We start from the raw sequence: 24604 nt of genomic DNA on the forward strand, positions 1-24604 counted from the left end.
CTTGTTTTAGTTGTTTTAATTAGCATACCATTGGGCAACATAAAAAAAAATAAAAATTTATTAATGTTATTAATGTATCAAGTTTGGCATATTCCGCCCTGATAAATATTTAAATATTGATCATTAATATTTACCATTGAAAAACGCCTCCTGGAAGCCAACGAATCCTCTATGGGCGATTGAACACCTTGACTTTGGGATGTGCCAGGATTTCAGGATTTTATTCCTCATTTTGTCTATTTAAAGAATTCAAAATATACAATTGTTAGTACTATTGTTATGCACTTCTAAAAAAAACTTCAAATATGCGTTAGAACCAACGCTGCCACATATTTTAAAGTAACGCAGCGTAGCCGTACCTTTAACCCATTTAAAACCGCCTCTGTCTATCTCGCTCGAAAGCTTGCTCTCAAAATGCCATTCACAGTAAAGTGTTTAGTACCGGTTCGCTCTCTGGAGAGAGCTCGTGCTCGCTCTCCTCGTTTTTTGCTCTTAAAGCTCTCTCGCCAGCGCTCTCTCATCTCCTATGTTATTAAATCTTTTTCTACATAAATGTTAGGAAAATTTAACTAACAGAGAAAAGTTAGGAAAACGATGATCTTAAACTTTGATTTAATTTGCTTCAAGTATATAAATTGAATAAATAATTCATCAGTTCCAATTATCGATGACCGTTGTTGGCGGTAGTGCATTTGGTGCTTTATATAAAATACTTAAAATTGATGAGCTATGATGAATTATATTTCATTATTTCAGCCCGTGTTGAGAAACGAAAATGATAAGTTTCGGACTTAGTTCCGAGCTTAGTTTAAAAACTAGAAATTTGAAAGTTTCGCAATCGCTGATCAAGTATAAAAACGGCGAGGATCGGTCGTCTATATCCTATAATTTATTTAAATTCCAAATTTTAGACGAAAACCACGGGTTCGGATAAGATCTGGTTCAGTTTAAAAGTTATCCGGAATCAGGGAACCAGGATTACGGAACCAAAATCAGAGTGTCAGTGTTGGAAAGGGTTTATTTAGGGGATTTCCCAATTCAAAAGCCATCGTTTTTTTTTAAACTGAAAATTAGTTTTTCCCCTTCTTAGTTAAATTTACGTTTTTTCGCTGAATGTAAACTAACAGAGTCTCTTCACTCTCTCCCTCTCATCGTGTTCGTCGGCTCGTTTCTCTTTCTCTTCGGTTCTGCTGTTTTCTGTTTTCCGTTTTACCGAGCGAGAATTCATTTTTAAAAATTTACCATAAATACCAGTCGCGAGCAGAAATTCTCACTCAGAAACGCCAACATCTCGCGTAAATCGCGCTACAATTGTAGTTATCGCATCGCCAACAATAACTGCAGCTGAAACCGGGAGACAATAGAGCACAAAAACACAGCAAATACCGTACAAATCAGCTACGTTTATGGCGCACCAGGAGGAGAGGAAGAATCAGCGCCCCGCCGCCCCCGCCCCTCATCACAAATTCATCAGCAACAACAACCAGGAACAGAGCTAACACGAAAAAAAAACAAACATATATTTTTGCTACCACTTTTGTATGGCTAAAACGCTCCATTGATTTATTGAGAGTTTTCGAGACGTTGCCAGCTGTTTTTGCCGCTTTTTCTCCACCCCTTCTTGTTCTTCAACAAAAGCGAGAGCGCGGTCAACGTCCTGCGAAGAGAGAGAAATACAGAGAGAGGGGTAAAAGCGAAGGTGAGCGAAAGGACACCGGCAGCAGTCTCTCCTTCTTCATCGCGAAATAATAAATATATTGTACATCTTAAGTGGCAAACAAAGTTGTTAAAGATAAGGCCCAAAGACCGGCACCCGTAATCAGCAACGTAATCCCCCGCGAACCAGAAAAACAAAAACCAAAATGCGCCTGTTTCCAGTCCGATTTTCCGCCGCCTCCTCCTCGATGGCGAGTTTGGCCAAAATGCTCGACTTTTACTCTGGATTTAATCCCTCGCCCCTCTCTATAAAGCAGTTTATGGACTTTGGTGAGTAACTCACTTTGTTCTTGATCCCTAGTTGTACCATCCACTGATCTTATCAAAAGCTATTGGGTAATCGACAAAATCGAATAATCTATGAGACCTAAAAAATGATCTTTAAATGGCATAACTTTTGTCTTGCTTTATTGTTTTATTGCATTTCAAAATTTAAGGAACACAACTCCAATGGAAAATGAGGTTTTGTTATTCTTTTTGGTTTCTCTAAGCTTAATGCACAGCCCAATTGCATAACATAAAGTATAGTTGGAAAACAATATAACCATTTTGTCTAAAATTTCAATTTTAATTTACAAAAACTTGATCCCTCTGAGCTGCTAAACTGCGCAAAATTCCCGTCATCTAATAGCCAATTTCGTTTCATTGAATTGTCAATTAAGCATTTGTTGTTGTGTCCGGCAAACTGTGGAGAGAGCGAGACAGAGAGACTGACACAGACTTGCAGTATAAACAATTGAATACTAAGTTCGGTTCAGCTTAGCTTTGGCTTTTCCTTAACCCCCCGCGTTTTTTTTCCCGCTTCACAGCCAAAAGCCTGTTGCAAAAACGGAAGTTAGAACCACTCAACTTGTTTATGAGGTGGCCATATTTGAATTGATAAACACGTTTGACAATGAAACATGAGGACGGGAAAGAAAAGCGCTTTTGTCCGCCCACACTTCATTGAGCGCTGACAGGCGGCACGTGGCCTTCAATGACGTTTCAATGTCAGGCCCACCAACCCCCACACTACATACATATATCCCGAAATCCAGGCCTTCAACCTGCCCCAATAACCAAACACGCAGCACTCAAGCCCACTCAAAATGAGTGGTTTTTCTACATAGAACAAATATGCTTAGTAAACTTTTTAAATGTTTGGTTTTTTCCTGAGACAATATCTGTTTTTTAATATTTATCTAAAGTCAAAAACATTTTATTAGCTAATTAATTATTAGTAATAATTTTGAAACATTTAAAAATATTACAAAACCTTCTTACATCAGTTCTAAAATATCATTATTTTTCTTCTTTCTTGGAGCTAATTCCAAAATACATTATTTTTTCCCGTGTAACAGGCAGGCTTGAGTGAAAACTTCTAGGGCATTCTCGTTGAAAAACTGGCTACTGACGTGAGCAGAAATAAAAGCCAGGCCAAGTGGCACGGCTGAAAAATAGCAGGGGAAAAGTGGGAAACGTTGGCCTCCGGAGGCTGAGCTATTATCATCTAAATTTAGACCAAAACAGCAGGCTTTGTTGCCTGCTTCCTATCCCTTTTAAGGCCGCCTGTTCTTTGCTGTTTTGTTTTTTAAGCAGCCTGGGGGTTTATTTATAAGCTACAAAACAACGGAATTAGTTTACAAGCTTTTATAGTCACCCGATTCGCCACCCCTCATCGAACTGACCAAGTAAATTACTAATATATACCTGGCTATACCTATACTTGAACTTTGATGTCGGTCCGTAGATAAGGCTGCTTTCGCTTTTGTTTTGTCCTCAACTGTACCCGGCACTTAATTGTGTTTTTCGGGCGTTTGTTGGGGTCCATAAACTTGGAGTAATTATGTTTATATCTATGGCGGGTGGCTTGTTATTGAAAACGAACATTATTAATATACTAGCATGCACTCGAGTGCTTGATGATTCAGGTTAACCATCGATTAGCGTAGCTTTGTAGGCTAAGTAAGCGAAGTGTAGAACTGCGAGTAAGGTTCTAAAATTCGCGCCTGAGTGAGGGGCCTTGTTTGTAAAGTCTGGTCTATAGTATGTTTCGAGGGCGTACACTAACTATGCCCATTTTGTTTATGCCGATTGTATAGTATTTTCCGGCAAAAGACCGAAGGCCATGTTTTGATATCAATGGAAAATATCGTATACAAAAATAATTTATATATAAGGGGCCCGGTTTGGAATTGATGATGATGGTTGATCATGTGCCAATTTTCCTTGTGACAAAGATACTTAATTATTTTGCTGAGGCAGGGGGCAAGATCGAAAACGCAATGTCTGACAATTCAAGTGTATATCGTATAATGGAAACATTCTGGTGGATCAGATCACCGTGACCATTTCGGGCAAAGTCCAGGATGCTGTCACCTCAATTCGCACACGAACTTTGGAACCTCTTTGGGAAAGAAAAGCCAAGCCGCAGACGTCAACAGTTGGCCAAAATAAAGACAAACCAGAAGCGAACGGCCAGAAAAAGTGTGAGCACCCCCGGCGATAATAAAGACGTAGTCGTAGTCGTAGTCGCTGCCTCACACGCGCCGTATTTTTGTCACAGGGCGAATGTGAGTCAAATATACATATTCGAGAGATTTGAGAGAAATTCTGCCGTAAATTGGATGCCAATGATTGGGCTGATGCAATAGAAGAGAGCACTTACCACGCTCGAACAGCTGTTTTACAATAAAAAAAAAGGGGATGGCCAGCTGTGACGTCAGACGTTCTAAATATACATATATAATATACCCCTTTCTAATGTAATTGCATTGGCGCAGTGAATGGACAATTGAGTTGTTGCAGAAATTGCATTTCTTTGCGCCTTCAGCTGATTGCGTGCCATGCGTTGTAAATTATTTAATGCGCCATTGGCGACTAAATTACATTGAATCGCCAATTGAATGGCTCAAGCTGATAATGAGGATGGAAATGAAACCGAAGCTCATTTTCGATTCTACGCTCTAGTATTGAAATCGTGCGCTGGCAAGTTTTCAATTTCACGACTCGAACATGCAACAGTTTTTCGCATATTAGCTGTTAACTTTTATTTCAATCAATTGGAATATTTTTTATTATATTTTTATGGAACCAGTTTTGACATTTAAGCTCTGTGCATAAGTAACAATTCGTTCCGAATAAATAGTTAGATTTGTATAGCATTAAAAATCGTTGCTGTTAAACTTCAAGTAAAACTTTTTCATAAAATCTTTTTAATAGAATTTTATTTTGTTAAAATATATTATAAAATTACAATAAAAATATAAGTTTCATTTACTCAAGCCTTGTCCGTATTATCATATTTCAAAATCACTTTTCCAATCTCTAATCCTCTTCGCTCAACTTCCTTTTTTTATAGCGGGGGCAATTATCTAAATGCATATGGCACTTATGATTAGGACACTTAACGCCTTTGCACCCATATCGCCGATGAAAGCGAGGGTGGGACTTATCAAGCGAAGTGAAGTGGCAATGCATCAAAGTCTACGTTTTGTGGAGTGCCAGACGACGTATGTATTTAGGTGACAGGCCGATCGAGTCTGGAGGTTTCTATATTTTTGTGATTATTTCCAACTATAATCAAAACAAGCGAAATAGAGGGGAAAAAAGCGGGTCTGAAATGGCAAACAAGTAAACAAAAACAAAGCTTTTAATGCTTTGTTTTGAGGTCATCTGCTAGGGTCTTTCCGGGGGGGAAGTGAGCGGGCTGTACCCCTCTATCTCTCTCTCTCTCTCTGCCTCACTGGCCGTATCTATATCTCTAAACTCAGATCTCTTGCTTTTTCGATCGACTTCTGGCAGTTTCGTATATACGTGGAATCATCAGGTTATCGCCTCTCTTTCCGTATATTTTGCTTGCCTTCATAACTCGTTTTATTGATTCTGTTTTGTTTGGCCAATTCGTTACAATTGACTCATAAAGCGGTTCCAGTCTAATTTATTCGGCATAGCCACGTTTCTACATACATATCTAGTTTGTTATTGCGTTGTGTCTGGAATTTTAATTAACCCTAATTATTATTATCGCCATTAATTTTTCGGCGAAAAATAATTGCTAGAAAAGAAGGCGTGTCTTTGCCGGCTGACCAAAGCCCCATCGATAAGGCCGGATCCATCGTTATCACTTACTGCTTTTCTCTTTGTTACGAAACGACTGACTGTCGACAAACAAACTGAAAAATAAACCCAAACACACACACATACACACACTGAGAGAATCGAAAGCAAATACAAAAATACTACCCATCAAAATAACAAACACAAAGGCATAATCAAAAGCTTGACGAGGGCAAAGTTTTCTGCGGTTGATTTATTTCACATTTGCCCAAAGAGCTTTGAACTTAGCTTGTTTATAAAGAAGTACAGACATTTATATGCTGTACGAACATACACACATCATGTATTTAGCTCAAGTACTTTTGGGCTCTCTTGATAATTAATCCAAATGAATTTATGTGGGTTTCAGAATTGTTTTCTTTCTTTGTGTATGACAAGGTTGTTTTTTCTTGCTGGGTTTGGGTTGTTCCTCCCCATGAAGTTTTCACTCGTGAGCTCATGATCGCTGAGTGCTTAGTTGCATTGATAAGCCTGCCGGGAAAATGTTTTTTAAATAATCTAGAGCAAGCAGGCGAACATATAGAAATAACTATAACAAACACAAATATGTAAATCAAAAGTCCCATTAGCTTTACCTAAAAGAATTTTTATTGATCTTACGTCACAAACTAAATTTTTAAAAATATATAAACCAAACAGCTATTTATACTATTTATACTAAACAAATCTTTGGGTCTTTAACTAGTTGAACTTTAACTTATTTATTTTAAAAATCAAAAGCTATACAAACATTAATTAACATTTTATTTCCCTCTCATTTTTTAATTATTCAGGTCAGAATGCTTGCGAAAAGAAATCATATATATTCCTGCGCAAGGAGCTTCCGGTTCGACTGGCGAATATCATGAAGGAGATAGCTTTGCTGCCGGATAACCTGTTGCACACAAGATCCGTGAGCGAGGTGAGCTCCTGGTATGTGAAGAGTTTCGAGGACGTGCTGGTGTACGAGAAAGCCGATCCCACGCACGACAATCTGCAAAAGTAAGGATCAATATTATAAACATTCCTAGCAATTTATATCAAATTTATATCTTGCAGGTTTGTGGCCGATTTAGATCTCATTAGGAATCGGCACAACGATGTGGTGCAGACCATGGCCCAGGGTGTGATCGAAATGAAGGAGAACGAAGGTGGTCAGGTGGATGCACCCACCGAGAGCTCCATTCAATACTTTTTGGATAGGCTGTATATGTCGAGGATCAGCATTCGAATGCTGATCAATCAGCACAGTGAGTATTGGGCATCGTATATTTCAGTTGAATACATGACTAATTCTGCCTTTATTTAAAGCCCTGCTCTTTGGAGGAAATCCCCATGCGGGTGGCCGCCACATTGGGTGCCTGGACCCCGCCTGTGATCTGTCGGATGTGGTGCGCGATGCCTACGAGAACGCCCGCTTCCTGTGCGACCAGTACTACCTGACCAGTCCGGCGCTGGAGATCCAGCAGCACAGCAGCGAGCCCGGCGACAACCTGCCCATCCGCACCGTCTACGTGCCTTCGCACTTGTACTACATGCTCTTCGAGCTCTTCAAGAACTCCATGCGAGCGGTGGTGGAGCACCATGGCCATGACAACAACGACACATTGCCCCCCCTGAAGGTGGCCATTTGCAAGGGCAAGGAGGACATTTGCGTGAAGATCTCTGACCAGGGAGGCGGCATTCCCCGCTCCCAGACCGACCAGCTTTTCAAGTACATGTACAGCACAGCGCCGCAGCCGTCGAAATCGGATCTGCACACGGTACCGCTGGCAGGCTATGGCTATGGCTTGCCGATCTCAAGGCTCTACGCCCGCTATTTCCACGGTGATATTGTGCTGCTCTCATGCGAGGGATTCGGCACCGATGCGATCATCTATCTGAAGGTGGGTTTCTTGTACAGTTTTTGATACTGTTTTATGCAGTATTTAGATCTTTTGTAAATAGAAAGTATATTTAGTTATTTTCCTTTCAAAGCTCTAAGTATTAACTCTCAAATTGTAATTAAAAAGTGTAAGCACATGCTAATAAGGTTTACAAATTGCCTCAGTAAAATTGTTATAGCTTGACCTTAAAAAATATAATTTGCAATGACAACAAATCAAAATTTAGTGAATTATGGTAAAATGATTTATAGTTACAAGTTCTTTGCTGAGCGTAAAAAAATATTTGCAAAAACGTTTTAAAAATGTTTATGTACTTTAGATTCTGCCTATCAATCCTGCCGATTGATTAACCAAACTCTCGATTCATTTGTAGGCTCTGTCCGACGAGGCCAACGAATTGCTGCCGATCTTCAACAAGACAAGCTCAAAGTTCTATCGCGCCACCGTGCCCACGGGTGACTGGTCGAATCAGGTAAAATACGCTAAAAAGAAGAAGACCAGCGCTGTTGTCCAGCAGACGTGTTAAAATGCCAAAAAACTAAAGAGAATGCGATGAAAAATGAAACGAACCCGCCTGGCTGTGTAAAGAGTTTGCGCCACCCTGCACCGACCGATTCAATTCAAACCAATAAAACCCAATCCCAGCAAGCAAACAAGCAAGCAAGCAACCCACTTCCCGCATCCGCAACCCAGTCAAGTGAAAAGTGTTTATTTATTGTTTAATGTACCTAATGTTAATGTTAATTATGACTTATGTTTGTATGTGCCCCTACTTTCCCAAACCGCCTTTTTTCAAATTCTGCTTTAAAATATTGTCATTTAATAGCATTTGTGACATTCCACAAACATTTTTTGCCCATTTTGAAGCGGGCTTGAAGTTCTATTTAGTTTTTTTTTGTGGGTAGCGAGTGGCGCAGCGCCCTTGGCTTTATGATTACGTTTGTAGCAATTAAAATCAATGCATATTTATATATATTATACATAAATATATACACACAAAACATACATACTCTAACGTAAACAGATGTTTTGAAACAATTACGAAATTAGCTGTAATTTTTGGATTTTATTTAGGCTACAGCCCGAACTGCATGCAATGTTAAAATACATTTATCTTTTTGAGCACACTATTTAATTGTATTCGTTAAGTTATAAAAGTTTTATACGAATAAACTTGAAAGTATACACCAACACTAAATGATTTTTCTAATTATGTTTAAGATTTATTTGAAACAATTAAAATTTGATTATAGCAGTTACTTATACTTACTTTCACCTGCATTTTCCATGTTTTTTGTTTTATTATATAACAGTTGAATCCCCACTAAGCGTTTATGGTAATTTGTGTTGCTTTCGATTATTCTTTTCTTCACTTAATTACTCTCCACTGATGATTTCTTTCAGAACTTTTCCAATCGTTGGCGTTATTTATATGGTTTTTTAAAGAATTTATAAGACTGTATCCGGACCAGATGCGTTTGCAGTTCTTTGGTTTTCATTTCTCGCTACACAGGCTAACCACTAAACTCTCCACGAAACTCTCTGATCTTCTAGAGCTCGGATATGAATGCACGCCAGCTGTCGGCCAGCATACCAAAACGCTGCGACTTTATTCAGGACGCTTGAAAGAAGCGCCCTGGCAACCGCTATACTCAGGCTTAGGAAACATGACGATTCAGGAAGAGCAACTGTTGGATACACAAAAAACTCGATATATATCACTAGCCCTAGGCAAACATTCCCAAACTGCGGCAGCAACAAAAGCAACTCAAATTTGTATTCATGGCAGTAACGTGTAGTTATCGTGTTGTTATTTGAAAAACTAAATGGATGATTTATAAATAAAGCAATTTGTTAAAGATCAAGCGGTGGAGTTTTCTTTTAGGCACTACATTTTATTCTTTACATACACAATAATAATAGTAATAATATTTCTCTATATTGCATCGATAACATTAAATATTGTTCATTTTGCTTTCATTCTCCTCGTATTCCGGCTCTATACAATAATCGATTAATCATTTGCTTGCGGTTATATCTTTATAATTATTTTATACAAATTTCTCACATTCAGTTAGTTAGCATTGCTTAGCATTTTTTCACATTATCACTTGTTAACAGTTTTCTTTCGCTTTTCTCGACAATCAATTAATCTATTTAACTACAGCAACAAATTGATACGTTTAAACAAAGTGCATTGCGATTGGTTGTTGTTGTGTTCTTTTGATCTCCATCTCAGATAATAATCGTATTTATAATTATAATAATAATAGTAGAAATCATAATATGCAATATAAAATCGACAAAAATCAATGATAATAAATACAATACAATATATAAACAATAATACACATTAAATAAATCAAATTGCAATTGGATTGGAATGCATGCGAAACGGAGAAACGTAGAAGGATAAACCAAGGGACACCGCCAAAGGATGTCCAAATATTCCAATCAAGTTGAAAAGTGAAAATGGCCTTGGTAGCACCGCTTTACTTGCGCAGGGGATCCAAACTCTCCAGCGAGAAGTCATCAAGGTTCAGTTGATTTTGCTGCATGGGTGATTTGGCCGTTAATAATAAGAACCTAGAGATTTGAGGTCCAACAAAACTCACATTGAAAATGGTTGGTCCATTGTTCATTTCAAAGGGATCTGAACCGAAAAGGTCTGTGTTGCCATTCAGGCCGTTGCCCGTTGTCACCGAGTTAAGGCGCCTGGGCGCAGCAATCTTTGGCGGCGGCGCCACTGTAAAGGAAAATCATGTAATCAGTAAAGTAAGCAATCAATCAATAAATACAAATATTTAAACGTACACAATGGCGGCGTAATGTTCAGCTCGCTGGAGAAGCCACTGCTGTTGATGCTGTTATTATTGCTAGTGATCAGTAAGCTGCTGTTCGTGTTGTTATTCTGCAGCTTGTGATCGTTGTTGTTAACAAACAGCTGCTGGCCAAAGCTCTTGGCCGGCTCAAAGCCAAACAGATCGTTGCTAATAGCATTCCGGCCATTGCTCACGTTGTCCTGAATTTCGTCCGCTCGCGGATCGAAATCACTGTCGGAATCGGAGTTGAGCAACAGCTCGTCCATCTTCTGGCTGTTGCTCTTGCCGCCGATGCTAATCTGGCTGGACAGATTGTTCCGCGGCGGGACTATGGGCAAGAAGGAGCTGGGCGACGCCGAGTGGGTCGATGCCGTGGTGGAATTGGTGTCAATCAGCAGCTTGTCATCGTCTGAAATACATTTCATTTGAGTTACTTTGGCGGGGATAAATAGTGAAAAATTGTCTACCCAGCTTGCCGTTGCTCAGGGCTTCGGTAGCCACCTCGATTCCATTCGGCAACTCTGTGACGGGCGCTTCCAGAACGTCCTTGATGCCCATATTGAAGAGCAGGGCATCCAGCTCGGCCTTTGGCAATTTGGCGGAAATTTCGCGCAGTCGCTCCTTGTAAGCGTTCACGGTTTGCTGCAAATGATTAATCTGCTGCTGCGCCTTGCTCAGGTTCGTCTTCTCAGTGCCTTCCATGTATTTCCTGACATTACAAAATTTGATAGCGTTAATTAAATGATATTGCAGAAATATTGCAGAAATAAAACAGCAAAGTAGCCCACCTGTAAGCCAAATCGAAGGCCTGACCAATTGTCAGCGTGATATCCGAGGCCAATTTGTTTGAAATGAAAACAAAGCATTCGTGGCTCTCCTCCGCTTTGGCACTGCCATCGCCATTTCCGTTCGCATGGCCATTTGTCGCCGGATCGCTGCCATCCCGGGTCTTCGACGACTTGGCAATAAAACTGAAGAATTTCTTCACACCCTTCTCGTCCGCACAATACGAGATGTTGTAAAGCGGAAACTGGTGAAGGATCTTGTGGGTGCGCGGCTCCTGGATGGCCACGCCCTTGATGCTAATGGTGATCTCCAGCTTCTTGAACTTCTCCTGGGTGCCCGTTTCCGCCTTCTTCATCTGCTGGGCGAACTGCAGCTTCCGAATGGCCTCTTTGACCACCTCAATGCCCTTGGGCTGGTCCACGCTCAGGTTACCAAAGAACTGGAAGGGAAAACCATAGAATACAGTGAGAAAAATTGTATTTATATCTTCACAACACCTAAACGTATTAACAAACTTTCAATTTTAATTGCATTCCAACTTGAAGGGCACTTAAAAATAATGTAATTTATTTTGCAAACAAAAGGAATTTACCTATTATAGTAAAAAGTAACTAGGTGCTTATAATTTTTACTCTCCGAAAAAAATGTGTTTCAATTTACATTTTGTTTGTTGAATTTCATTCAATTACAGATCAATGGCAGTTTGTTGGTCAATTGGTAAAATCGTTTTGCCTTAACTACTAAGTTGCTAGGTTATAACATTTTTTTTAAATAGATTTTCGATTTATAATAATGTTGAAATCTACAAACTCATATCTCTAATGCGTTTAACATGCGTAGTTCTAAGTGTGTACTTATAAATGAGTCAGTGGCTTTTAGATATCACAAATACAATATCATAATTTTGATCAGCGCTTTACTTTTTACACATGAACAAAAATGGTTTTAACAATGAGCTCTGGAGGCAAAAATATGGATCACGCCACACAAGAATGGCGATTTGTTAAATGTACACTTGAAGGTGCCGAATTATTTAATTAAAAAGGTAAATATTGAAAGTACGTATACGCAATGCTTTCATAAAATATTGCGTATACGCAATGAAGACTAGTTTTTAGTGAAAAAGAGATTCCTTTTACATATTAAGGCAAAAAAAAACTTTTAAAAACCTACTTAAAAAAACAAAATTCGACGGCTTTATTTTCTCAGTGTATTCCGGTGATCGGGGCCGTCACAGGTGGGCTGCTGTTGCTGTCCCTCGACTTGCTCACCTTGACTAGATAGACCGCGTGTCCGCTGATGAGCTGCTCCGGCGTGTGCAGCCAGTTGCGCTTGCCGCTCTTCGCCTCGCTTTTGGCATCGCCGTTGCTGTTGCTGCCGGTACCGCCACTGATGTTGCTGCCCCCGTCGGCGGCGTCCTTGTCCTTGTCCTTGTCCTGCTGCTGCTGCTTGCTGCTGTTCTGTTTGTTCCAGAACTTCAGCTGGGCCATTTTGGCCGCCGCCTTGCTTCCGCCAGACGTCCCGCCGCTGTTGGCTGGCTGATAAGGCATTGTTGTTGTGGGCGCCGTTTTTAAGCGATTAAGGGAGCTGCAAGTAGAATGGGAATCGAAGTCGGAATTGACAAATGTGTTGCGAATTGAACTTTGCCCGTCGCCGGGTTTTTCCTCTGAAATCCCTCGATTATAAAATATAATGTGCATACAAATTCCAGCTGCCGCTGTACTGCTAATTATCGTTATACAACCAACTGAATCTGAATGTATTCTTTTGGCTAATTGCAAATCGTGTTCAGAGAGAGGGACAGCAAAGAATATACAATGCCTGAATGGGAAGTAGGGGGTATTCGGATCCATGAAAACCAATCCCATTGGCATCTGCGTCACCACAGACTTAAACCTGTTGCCTTCGTCAGCTGTCGACATCGGTGCACTTGGACCTCGATTTTTCTATAAAAATATACACACAGTGGCTCTTGGAATTACACAAAGAAAAACGTATATTTACAGTTGGAACTCATATTTAATTTTAATCTTCCAAAATCAAGCTTCAAAATATTTTTATATGTGTAGAAAACTACAGAGATTTTAGGAATTCACTTTTTACTCAACCTTGAGAGAATTATTTTGGCAACTCATAATAATGATCACTCAAATCGAATAACAAAGCGAGGCGAAGCTTTTTATTAAGTACTGAAGTTTGATTTTTGATTAATAATTTTCTATTTATAGTTTTTAAATGATTAAAAAATTGGAGCGTAGATTTACTTGAGTGTTTAAGGCAAATAAAAAGAATTCTATTTTGTTGTTATTGGGTCACAATTCCATTTGCACCCTCAGAGAAAAATGTGCACAATGAAACCTAAAGAAGACTCACTTTGTAAATTATTTAATTTATTATCACACATGAGTTTACTCGACGCTCTCTCAGTAAATAAGAATGACTATATTTGTAAATGAAACAACCAATGAGTCACACAGCTTGTAAAATTTTAAAGCGCGTCAAAGTACTGGTTATCAATATTTCAGGCTTTGGTATCTTGTCGTTAGCTAGTTTTGTTTAAGCCCCGCCTCTGGCAGTTACGAAACGCACTGTATGGATGTAAAATTGCACTCAAACAGACGTCATTGTGCAAAGACAATAAGGCAACAGTTTCTCAGAAATAAAAACCACAGAAATAAAAACAAAAAATCATAAACCGAAATTAGAACAAAGTCGCTAAGCTAAGCTGCGCTCACATCGGATCAAAGTCACACCTTGTGGACTGAAATAATGTGACGAACGGATCTTTTGTGAGTTCTTTCGTGCAATTCTCACATTTCGTGCCGTCTCATAATTAAGAAAAATCTTGCAAAAAATTAATGAAGCTCTGGTGTTTGAGGCTCTCTTTTTCGTTGTTTCGCGTTTGCATGTGTGTGTTTTATAAGTTTGATTTATTTTGGAGTTGGTCAACAAGGAGGGGAGTGTGATGGGGGGTTTGGGAATGGGGGTTTCGTTAGGCAATCGCACAAAAGCGAAAGCTAAATTGGCCAAAAGCGGCAAGCGACGCCGATGACGACAGCCCGGGTTATAAAATACAAAATTCGAAAATAGCACAACGCTTGGGTTTCGTAGCTAAAAAAACAAAGACCCGAAACACCCTATTCCACCGGCAATTGTGCGCAATTACCCCAACAACTACACACGTTTTTCAAACGACGAACAAAAGATAATGTCGACAACTAAACCGCAGATATGCATATGTTTATGTACGCCGTACAAGTCACAGTACCTCCGCACGTATACACAAAACTAACAAAATAAAGCCTAGTCGCGGAAGTAATTCTCCGCATCTTATCGCACTTATGGATTCCGCCTCCGCAACCCATCCCGCATCGTTTGGAATGCAGACTGCGTGCCAGATCGGGCTATATGTCGTCTAAATTGATATTAGCGGACGAGAGCAACTTGACACTATTTCTCTAGGGCTGCCGCTTTACAGAAATTGTGCAGATAATGGAGTGTTTTCTCAGAATTTTAGATATGGGAATTTGTACTTATCTCAAACTAGAGTTTCATATAACTTAAGATGTAAACAAAACTGTATTTCTTTGAATAGGGAAGACTTCCCCTTTTCCATTATAAAGTTAATACAATTTCAAAGTTTGTATTAATTGTTTTTTTATTTGGGATGTTATATGTTAGGCTTAACATAGATTTGCATATTATTTGTTTAATACATGAAATGTAGGTAAAAATAGTTTAAAAATATCGAAAACTGTAAACCAGTAACAATAATATTGATTTTTAAAGCCAAATTGCTATAGACCCATACGTTTTTTTGAGTATTCAACACCTGCTCCGTCATAAATAGTGCATTTTACGACTGACCAAAATGTACAAGATTTGGCTAGGAAACAGACAAGCTGACAGCACTAATTACTGAGATTGCCAGCGAGTGCGATTAGACAAAGTCGTAAAGTACACATCTGATATGCAAATGCGGTAAGAAAATGTGGACGAAAGGGGGCGGAAAAGGGGCAGGGAACTCGAAATTCAAATTCAATTGGGCCTGCGCACTGACTGTGAAATTATTGTGAACCATTTTCGCTCATCCATTTCCACTCTCTTTGCTGACTATGTGTTTTCTGAAATTTGTTTTATGGCTTTATGTTGCCATGTGTTTACGGGCATTTTCTTTTCATGCTGGCCGGGCACTTTCTTTGCCGTTTTGCGGTCTTTTTTTTTTATGGCGGCATTCAACAGGTGTTTGGCCAACAGAAGGCATTGCACAAGGCTAACAAAAACAAACAAATAAAGCGTCGGTGGTTTTTTCAACTTTCATAATTAGCAGAAGCCGACTCTGAGAAGCTGGGACACGCGGACCTTGCGTGCTTATTTGCCATTGTGCGTGACTGTTTCTCTAAGTGTACACAGAAAGAAAACAAGCTTTACATTAATGCCAATGCTTAATGCTTTACAATCTGATGTGTGAGTAGAGAAATAAGTGGTGGATTTGTTTACGAAAGTTGTGGCATTTTGGCAATATAAAACCGAGTTCACATTCTATCGCTGTCCAATGGGTTTTAGCTATATCTAAATTAAAATGTTCAAATAACTAAAAACGTTTTTAAATTTTAACGTTTTTCGACAATTTGTTGACCTCCTTCGGTGCCAATAACATGAAACGTTTTTGTGTAAAGATCACTAATGTTTGTACTTTAACAAAATCACATCAATTCTTTTTCTGTGTACGATTTTACAAGACGAAATAAACACAACATGAGATTCCATTAGGCACACTGGCACACAAAGCATTAATTTCTGTGGTTATTGTAATTGCTTTTTGAGCACTTTTGCTTTTGGCTTTCTTCATCTCCTTTTTCTTTTCTGCACGCACGCATACCGTTACAAGTGGAAGGAGATGGAGGTGGAGCTGGAGCTGGCGAAGGTGGAGCAGGCACAGGCGCAACGATTCACCGCTATTTCTGGAGCGCCACGGCGCCAAACACAAACGAACGCGACGGGAGACAGAAACGAAATAGCACAACAATAAAGCTGGGCTCCAACTTTTTCAAGACGCTTCGTTTCATTTAATTCACTTGGCAGAGCGGGAGAAAGAGAGAGCAACCGCGAGAGAGATAAACAATTGCAAAGACTAGAGCAAGAGAGTAATGGTGATTTGTAATTTTAATTTTTTCAAGTACCATTAAAATTAAACAAAGACTTTGTCTTGATCTCTGGCTCTCTCTTTCTCTCTCTCATATTCCATTCCACCCACTCATTTCTCTCCCTCTGTATCTCTCTCTTGACCTGCCTTTCGTTAATGACTCTGCAGAAAATGACGTTTTAAAGCGCGACTTTGGCTTTAGTTAATCGCTCACTTACTTTTGCTGTCTGCCAAACAATTTTCGCTAGTTTCACTCGTTATGCTCGCCTTGTCCGTTGATTGAAGAAATTAGTGCAACTGATTGTATTACTTCTTTTTTTTAGTTACACGCGAGGCGAAAATCACTATAACAACAACAGTGGCGGGATGCTGGTAGGGTTGGGAGATTTTCAAAAACAACGATTTTCCGCTCTCTCTCTTTCCAGGCTGAACTGCGCAAATTTACACGATAACACAGCAGCAGCAAAACAACAACGGCCAGCGACAGCAACTACAACAACAACAGTGCTATGGGGAATATCCTCTGCACCTACACGGTCCGCTACTTCGATTAACCGATCACCCTCCAACAAACTGACTGACTAGCGACTGTGTGGCCAGACCAAAACACGGTTCTTCCAGCTGCGCAGTCGGACTCGGATCGGCTCGCGCCCTGCTCTTCGGTTTGGATGCACTTCGGAAATAGAGAGAGAGACTACAGATGTAAAACAAGTTATGGAACAGGTGGTCGGCCAGGGCGAAGCAGGTATGCCTCTACTCGAAGTGAATCATCAGCTGATTCGATCTGTATCTACAACACTATTGTCAATAAGGAAGACATGATCTATAAAAAACTAATCAGTAATCTTTTGAGCGTTATAAACGTAATTAACCATATAACAAAATCAAAACAAATTGTCTATTTAAAGATATATTTTGTTTCAACATCATTTTCGGAAATCCGAATCTTTAAAATAATAAGGATCTAAAGATCGATGGTTCAGTATATTATAACAATATAAAGTCATATATTAGATAATTTAATAACTTTTTAAAAAAGATTTTGTACCATCAACCAAGGGCAACTGCACTTTAAAACAACGCAAGCACTCAAAAGACCGAACATTTCCAGCGTAGGTAATCGACTATAGTTTTCTCTTTTGCGGTTGGAGCCACACTCCCATACAACCATATGTCTAGCTTAGCAATACGACTGTGTGCGTGTGAGTATTTCTGCTTGTTTACCTGTTGCTTTTCAATTGTTTTACATTTTGCCAGAAAAGTGATTTTTCCACAGTTGCCAGAACATACGGCAATGTCTCGAGATTCCACCGAAATGCTTTTGGCCAATTAAAATTACAACAACAGGTGGAGTAAGCGCGCCTACACACACAGATGTAACCTGGTTTGGGTCTGTGTGTGTTTGTAATCTCGGCCTGACGTAAAAACAAAGACATAACGTTGCTGTTGTTTTTGTTATTAGCCGCAAAAGACGGGGAGGAAGAAGCAGCAGCTGCGAGAAAAATATATTTATTTTCGTGATACGTAATTTCTGGTGCTGTTTGGCCGCTTCAAATACAAATTGCAATAAAACTGGTTCCTCAAGTCGAGCGTATAATAATGTACCAGGATTTTGATTATTGTTGGCGTCATTTGTTTCTCCGTCGTTGTTGTTGCTGCTGTCGTGGCGTTGCTATTGTTTTGTTGCATGCCTTGCATTTTTCCAGTACTCATTTTCCTTTTCCATTTTGCCACATTTTGACTGTGGTCCCTTCCCCCGCCACATCCCCTTCATGTCCACCATCAAAAAAACCGGCTTAACATAAAGGAGTGTGCGTGAGGAGACATATGTGTGTAAGTGTGGGGCAACTGCAATTGGAGTTTAACTTTGGATGCAGTCACCGTGGAATGGACAAGGTATTTGGCAAATTAAATTGGCGTGAAAGCTTAAATTCCTTAATAGTTTCTGGTACTTGGGATTAAATGGATATTCGGTTTTTAGGTAGCTGATATATATGGCTTAGTGCTTAAACCTGCTGATACGGTAGAAAAGAAAAGCAGCAAACTTATTATTTCGCTTTATCGATTTAGCGTTCCTAATCAGCCAGAACAAATGGTATTTTTTTTTCAATATCCTTAAGTCAACCTGACAACCTTTTGTAAATGTTATGTTTCTCATTCGATTTTTAATAGCCAAAGTTGTATTTTTAATTCAAACAAACCTTATGACCAAGGCTAAGTTCAGCCCTAGCGCTGAAGCTTAAACTGAGTTTAAATTGTGGTTGAATACTCCTGTCCGCTGGCAGTGTTTTTTTTTGCCCACTGTGCTCTCCTTGTCGTATCGTTGCCATCTACATATAAGCCACTGTTTCCCACACCCGCTCTCAGTCACCGCAATCTCTTTCTTCAACTTTATCTCTCCAACTTACTTTAAAGCTCCTGTTTTGGCTTTCCTCTCCCGCTCAATATTGGCCATTTACAGTTAGAGGCCGCTCACTGCGTCGCTGACAGCAAATATTGCAGCAATTATTGGCATTTTCTCTCCTGCTGCAACTTTATTACCAGTTTCCCTTCCGCCGGCCAAAAGGAAAACTCCGAATGGTTTTTCATTGAGAGATTTTTCCTGGGGAGCAACAGGGTGACCAGTGCACACTTACACGAAGAGAAAGGTAAGGTTGTTTGGATCTGAGTTATAGGGGTTCCCCAGAAATCTTGAGTGCTTAGCTTATATACTCTATCGATTATATGATTATGTGATTCTTGTTGACCAAACAAACAGAATATCAAGCTATCCTAGCAATTATTAACATTATTCATGCATTTATTGTGGGGGAGTGTGAACGCCCCCTTATTTGCAAGTAATAATAATGGCCTTTAAAAATTCACAATTGCAATTTGATTGGAGTCTCTTCAAAATTGTTATCGTCGCAAAGGGGCGTTGACAGCGGATGTTTGGCGAGGGGCAGATCTGAGGGGGCTGCGGAGCCTTTGTCTTAAATCAAGTTTCGTCGCACATGACTTTATCTTGGCGTCGTTTTCATCATCATCATCGTCGCAATAGAGTTCAAAGGCCCAATTAACCAAATAAAATGCATGAAACCAGAAAACATTTTTTTTACTCATTGTTTTATAAGGCAAAATGTCATTAAATGGTATTGTAAATATTTGTGTGCAGCGATCAAATGGCAGCCGAGGCCAGTTATTCTTGTTGCTTTGCAGCTCGTAGGAACGTGCTGGTATTTTTCAAGCGCAATCGTTTGGACTTATGTATACTTTGAGTTTTGAGCGTTTTAAACTAAAGCCTGGGTGCGGAGCCGGTGTCATCAGCATAATTTACGTGCCGATGCCCGCCCAACCGAGAGTCACGTTTTTACCACTCGCTCCTTATCACATGTCGTAGAGCAGAGAAACATTTCTGTAAAAATTCGGAGAAATTTATCAGAATTCCTACAATTTAAAAAAATATGTTTTCAAATCCTTGACCTATAAACTAACCATTTTATAGCATCGTATTTGTTAAAAATAATGTTTTATATTTAATTGACAATATGTACAGTTTAAAATGAATTCCCCATTTAATCTTTATAGCTATACCTTTATAGCAATATTATAGCACAAGCCTTTTTTAATTGAATACAGTGATACTCCAACTTAGCGTAAGACCTTAGCATACATATGTATGTGTTTGTAATTAAAATTAATTTAGTTTTATTAACACTCAAGATTTTACTTCCGTCGAAAAGAGTGTCAAATTCAAATTAATTTTTGGGCACCTCTGAACATTTTTTTTGGCAATTAATTGTTTAATTTAAGAAGGTTTGACTGTAGAAGTAGTTTATTGGACTCGAAATGAATTCTAACAAGTTACGATGATTATTTATGTTTCTTAAAAAACATTAGTGTCATTAGTTATCTTAACAAATGTACAATAACTATCACTTAGTTAAAGCTTTCTTAGAAGACAATCTAAAGGTGAACTGTAGTTAATTTTCTCATCCAAAACGGCAATATTTTGTGAGTCAGAGAGTTCATCTTAGGGGACTTCCCCTGTGCATGCAAATGAGCAGCGCTTATCTCGTTTAGCTGTTGATCAGTGCTTATCAGCGGGCCCTGAACGCCCCCAATAAAAACACGAAACACAAACGCAAATCTCACGCATACGGGCAAGCACACATTTCGAGTAATTCAATTATTTTGTGTATTATTTTCAATGTGCCACAAAAGCGACAATAAAATAACAAGCCAGCGGCAATACAGCGGACTTATCAACGTGTTGCTGCTGTTGTTGCAATGCTTGTTGCTGATGTTGTCGTCGATTTCGAACTGGCACTGACTGGCACTGGCACTGGCACACAGCTATAGCAATTATTCTGTGTTCGCTTCAGTCGCCGCCCGTTGATTTTGATAGAGCCCGAGACTTCCGCTGGCCGCGGGAGGGGAAGGGGCAGGGCTGGTTTTTGAGGGGGCGGAAAACCGCGGGGCTCGGCGGCTGGAAAAATCAAAGGAAAGTTCGGCGAAAGTCGTTTACAATCAAAATAAATAGGGGCAGGCAAGGGCTGATACTATTTATGTTGATAACATAACAGATAAAATATATCTCCCATAAACAAACCTATTAAACCATTACTAAAATTTAAATACATTTTTTTTAAGCATGAAATTATAAAATTTATTTGCTCAAGTTAGCGTAGGGTTCAAATAAAACAAGTACATTTAAACGAGGGACAGAAAAAAACCTAGACAAGATGCAAAAGTCAGCGTCTATCAAGGAAATTGCATTTAAAGGGCTGACTCTTAAAATATAAATTTAAATATTAACAGATTCATATGATACAGAAATACAACAACAACCACATTAAACTTTAATTCATTTGCGCACGCAACAAAGCTATAAACAATTTTAAGTTGTACTTACGAGTCAAAATTGTTGTAAAATGTTTTTAAAATGTAATTAAACTGCATTTAAAACGTAAATATATAAAACGAGTGAAATATTTACTTTAAATGTAAAGCGCTAAGCAAAAGTTATGTATACAATTATTTAAGAGGACTCAGCGCCCGTCCCACCATGTAATTATTTTACTAGACTTAATTTGTTAAATAAAAAATAAATAAAAATTAAAGGGGTAAACTTGTAAAATAACAAATATTTTATAATTCAATATAACAAATAAGCTAAAGAAAATCATACATACATATAGAAACTATAACTTTGTTTTAAATATTACGAGCTAAACTTAAAAAAGTTGAGATCGTAACTTAAATTTTTCTTTTGAAATTCTGTTGCCCTCAATCATTTAACTAGCTAAATGTTTTAAATGATTGTAACACAAAATTGAAATACATTTTCAAAATACGTTTTGAATCTGGCGGCAACGCGATAACAAATCTCACAAGAAAGTTGGCATCTCCATTTATCGATTTATGTATCGATAGCCAGGAGTGCTGTAAAACCTACAAGTCCCACGAATAACCCAACACTAACTCAAAATATTTTCGCTATGGTTTTTGTTTAATAATTTCGTGTGTGAAACGGTGATATTATTGATTATTTATTGCATTTAATGCACCGGCCAGTTGGGACACATCGAATTCCGCCGGAGGACTCTACGGATTTCGCACACGGAGTCAGAGAAAAAGTTTTGTTTACCTTTTTTTCGATATCCCAGAGTTCTGCGATTCCCGTGCCCGTGTGTGTGTGTGTGTGAGCTGGTGTGCAAAAATGGAAATGCATTCTCAATAAAATAAAACAAATAAATGTGCCAATTCGCCAAAGAAAATTGGATGCTAAAGCTTCGCACATGGAAAATGTGCCCGATATTTCCACCAGCGCTTCGTCTTCTTCTTCTAGTTCTACATCTTCCACACTAAAACTTCAAAGTAAGTAATCCCCAACTCCCCTCTTTTCCCCCTCTATATACTAATATACATATATAGCCCAGTATCTCCCGATTTTCGACCTACTAGCCGTTCTCTCCTCGATTGCAAATTCCCCGATTACCTCGCATATTGGTTTTCCAATTAGTTTTTGTTTTGTTGTGTTTCGCTTTGCGTTGCGTTTTGTTTTCACGTTGTTTGGGGGTTTCTTGGGGCCATTAACCCACTGGTGGCCTTTGTCACCGATTTCGACTTTCTTAGTATTGCTTAAATCTCAATAATTTTTCGTCACTTTGCAGTTATAAAATGGTTTCAAAAAAAAGGAACATTAATTGGAAAATTCCTATAGACACAATCAGCTGTTGTCTAGATCTCCTCACGATACGGCAACTCTGGCCACAAGACCCGGGGGACTTGAATCTCTGTCTTAGAATAAATAAACCTTTAACTTCTTATATTTTGCATAGCTTATTTAAGAAAAAGTAAAACATTTTTAACAAAAAAATTCATAATAAGCAGACTTCTTTATTTATTCGAGTTCACGTTTTAATTGCTTTAATAAACTAATTAAAAAGATCCCAAATTGATTAAAAAAATTCCTAGAGGTGCAGCATATTTCAGGATTTTCTAAAAATATTTTGAAAAAATAACGGAAACAATCAGCCGAGACAAATTAAACGACCCAACCATAAAATGATAAACCCTATCAAAAGTTATTTACGCTAGTTGACACAATCACAATCTGAAGTTCTTGAAAATTATGTGGTTTACTCATCTTTGATTTAACCCTCTTTCTTAACTCTTTGGCAGCAATCTATGTGTAGAATCTATTGACATATTTATCGAACTCCTTCCCCAGCTGGCATATCTAACGTTCTTTTGATTTATGCTTCTAATAAAAATTCAATAGACTTGCAATTTGTCCAGCTACCCAGAAACTTTTCTAACCCCCTAGCACTCTGCTCAGCAAATAGTGTAAAGCACGTGGTTCAGCACAGTGGGACAAAATACAGAAAATTTGTTGACCAATATTTACTGCCAATAGCTATAAACTTTTTAAAAAATATTAAAAAAAAAATGTTTTTATTATAAGTAAATTACAAAGAACAAGATAGATGTTAGGTACTTCAAAAAAATATATTAAGAAAGACATTTAAAGTTAAAGTTAAAATAAAATGATTTTCCTATTTTGCCAACTAAAAATATAACCAACAATATCAGATTTTAAATAATAATCCATTTGTTTATAACACTATATATATATATTTTTTACTTGATTAAAACCCCCTTACTTTATTTTTGATTCGTGACAAAATTGGATATTATCCACTGTGCATGGTCGTTGCACATCAAAAGCCGCGACAAACGCAAAAATATGCGAAGCTTCAGCCAAGAGTGTTTTATGTGTTACGGGGCTCCCTGATCCCCGAATCTCTGGGTTGTTGTGGCTGCTCCGCCATACATTACAATGAAGTATGTGCCCCCGAATGGATGGCCAGCCAAACTGACGTAGCCCCACCTATTCTATTCCGATCCTGGTCCGATTCAGGCGGTTTATTTTGCCTGGCGGCAGGCGACCTTTTCGCACAGACACTCGAAAACTGGCGAAGGGGGGTCACGCAGACACTTGTCCACTTGGGGTCAGATGGTCGCATGTGGCGCTTTCCCCGGCCCGCTTTTCCACTTTTCCGCTTTTCCCCCAAAGGCAGCCAGCTGAAGGCGGCGTCAACGGCTAATTATGACCCGCACGTTTTTGCGAAAACAAACACACATGCTTTTGGGGGTGTGGAAAGCCAGAGGAGCGGGAAGGAGGGGTTGGAAAATTCAGGGGAGGGGTGGAAAAGCTGGGGAGCCGGACAAGTGTTTAGGCTACATTTTGAAATGTTTCCGGCGCGCACTTTACGTTCCGTGTCGCCTTCAGCCTTGAGAGTCTATATTTGGCAACGCATGCAGGGCAGAGACGACCCTCTTTGCCTCAGCCCTTAAATACCTACCCCCATTACTTTCTCCTCCTTTCTTGGCTGGAAACTCGCTGTTTGTTTGTTGCACTTTTATTGCGTTTTGTGCCGGGGTCCCTCGGCTAAGTAGTCCTTCGTCCCTGCCATAAACATGTCGTCTTTCGCTTGATTTAGCGTTTGGCTGCCCCCCATCCTCCCCAATTGTTGGCCAACAAAATAGAGTGTCCGAGCCACTGACCGCTCTAGGCATACGCCGCGTATACGTAATGCTCGACGGCCCTTTTTCTTTTTTTTTTGGGGGGCCCTGGGAAAGTGCAACAATAGAACCACGCCTCCTGTTCTGTCACATGCGCTTCT

At 39.2% G+C, this 24604-nt stretch overlaps 3 protein-coding genes across 11 annotated transcripts in view; 2 read left to right on the forward strand and 1 right to left on the reverse strand.

Annotated features, from left to right (window-relative positions):
* The first annotated feature begins 1243 nt into the window (after nucleotides 1–1243).
* On the forward strand, nucleotides 1244–9474 carry LOC108141379 (pyruvate dehydrogenase (acetyl-transferring) kinase, mitochondrial). Of its 3 annotated transcripts, XM_017264718.2 has the most exons (7): nucleotides 1244–1699; nucleotides 1772–1986; nucleotides 6588–6795; nucleotides 6853–7043; nucleotides 7105–7679; nucleotides 8053–8151; nucleotides 9234–9474. In XM_017264718.2, exons 2-7 carry the CDS (start codon nucleotides 1863–1865, stop codon nucleotides 9303–9305), a joined length of 1269 nt encoding a protein of 422 aa, XP_017120207.1. In that variant the 5' UTR covers nucleotides 1244–1699; nucleotides 1772–1862; the 3' UTR covers nucleotides 9306–9474. The 3 variants fall into 3 exon arrangements, with proteins under 3 accessions (XP_017120207.1, XP_017120205.1, XP_017120208.1); XM_017264716.2 differs by having other exon boundaries at nucleotides 1245–1986; XM_017264719.2 differs by lacking the exon at nucleotides 9234–9474 and adding an exon at nucleotides 9084–9203 and having other exon boundaries at nucleotides 1245–1986.
* Nucleotides 9475–9553: 79 nt separating this feature from the next.
* LOC108141378 (PTB domain-containing adapter protein ced-6) lies at nucleotides 9554–17022 on the reverse strand. 2 transcript variants are annotated; one of them, XM_017264714.2, is made up of 7 exons: nucleotides 16652–17022; nucleotides 12559–12874; nucleotides 11290–11726; nucleotides 10969–11210; nucleotides 10494–10910; nucleotides 10295–10425; nucleotides 9554–10231 (listed from the first exon to the last, which is right to left on the reverse strand). In XM_017264714.2, the coding sequence occupies exons 2-7, from the start codon at nucleotides 12835–12837 to the stop codon at nucleotides 10172–10174; spliced, it is 1566 nt and encodes a 521-aa protein (XP_017120203.1). In that variant the 5' UTR covers nucleotides 12838–12874; nucleotides 16652–17022; the 3' UTR covers nucleotides 9554–10171. The 2 variants fall into 2 exon arrangements, with proteins under 2 accessions (XP_017120203.1, XP_017120204.1); XM_017264715.2 differs by lacking the exon at nucleotides 16652–17022 and adding an exon at nucleotides 16170–16307.
* Nucleotides 17023–21880: 4858 nt separating this feature from the next.
* Nucleotides 21881–24604, forward strand: part of LOC108141413 — a 38149-nt gene continuing 35425 nt past the window's right edge. For 5 of the 6 annotated variants that reach the window (XM_017264779.2, XM_017264777.2, XM_017264780.2 and 2 more), the window contains exon 1: nucleotides 21882–22292. In XM_017264779.2, the coding sequence (XP_017120268.1) occupies nucleotides 22214–22292 (79 nt within the window). In that variant the 5' untranslated portion in view covers nucleotides 21882–22213. Of the gene's footprint in view, nucleotides 22293–24604 lie in introns of all 6 variants that reach the window. The other variant, XM_017264783.2, reaches the window with a different exon arrangement.

The sequence above is a fragment of the Drosophila elegans genome, unplaced genomic scaffold (genome assembly GCF_018152505.1).
Source record: "Drosophila elegans isolate 14027-0461.03 unplaced genomic scaffold, ASM1815250v1 contig_183, whole genome shotgun sequence".
Classification (NCBI taxonomy): domain Eukaryota; kingdom Metazoa; phylum Arthropoda; class Insecta; order Diptera; family Drosophilidae; genus Drosophila; species Drosophila elegans.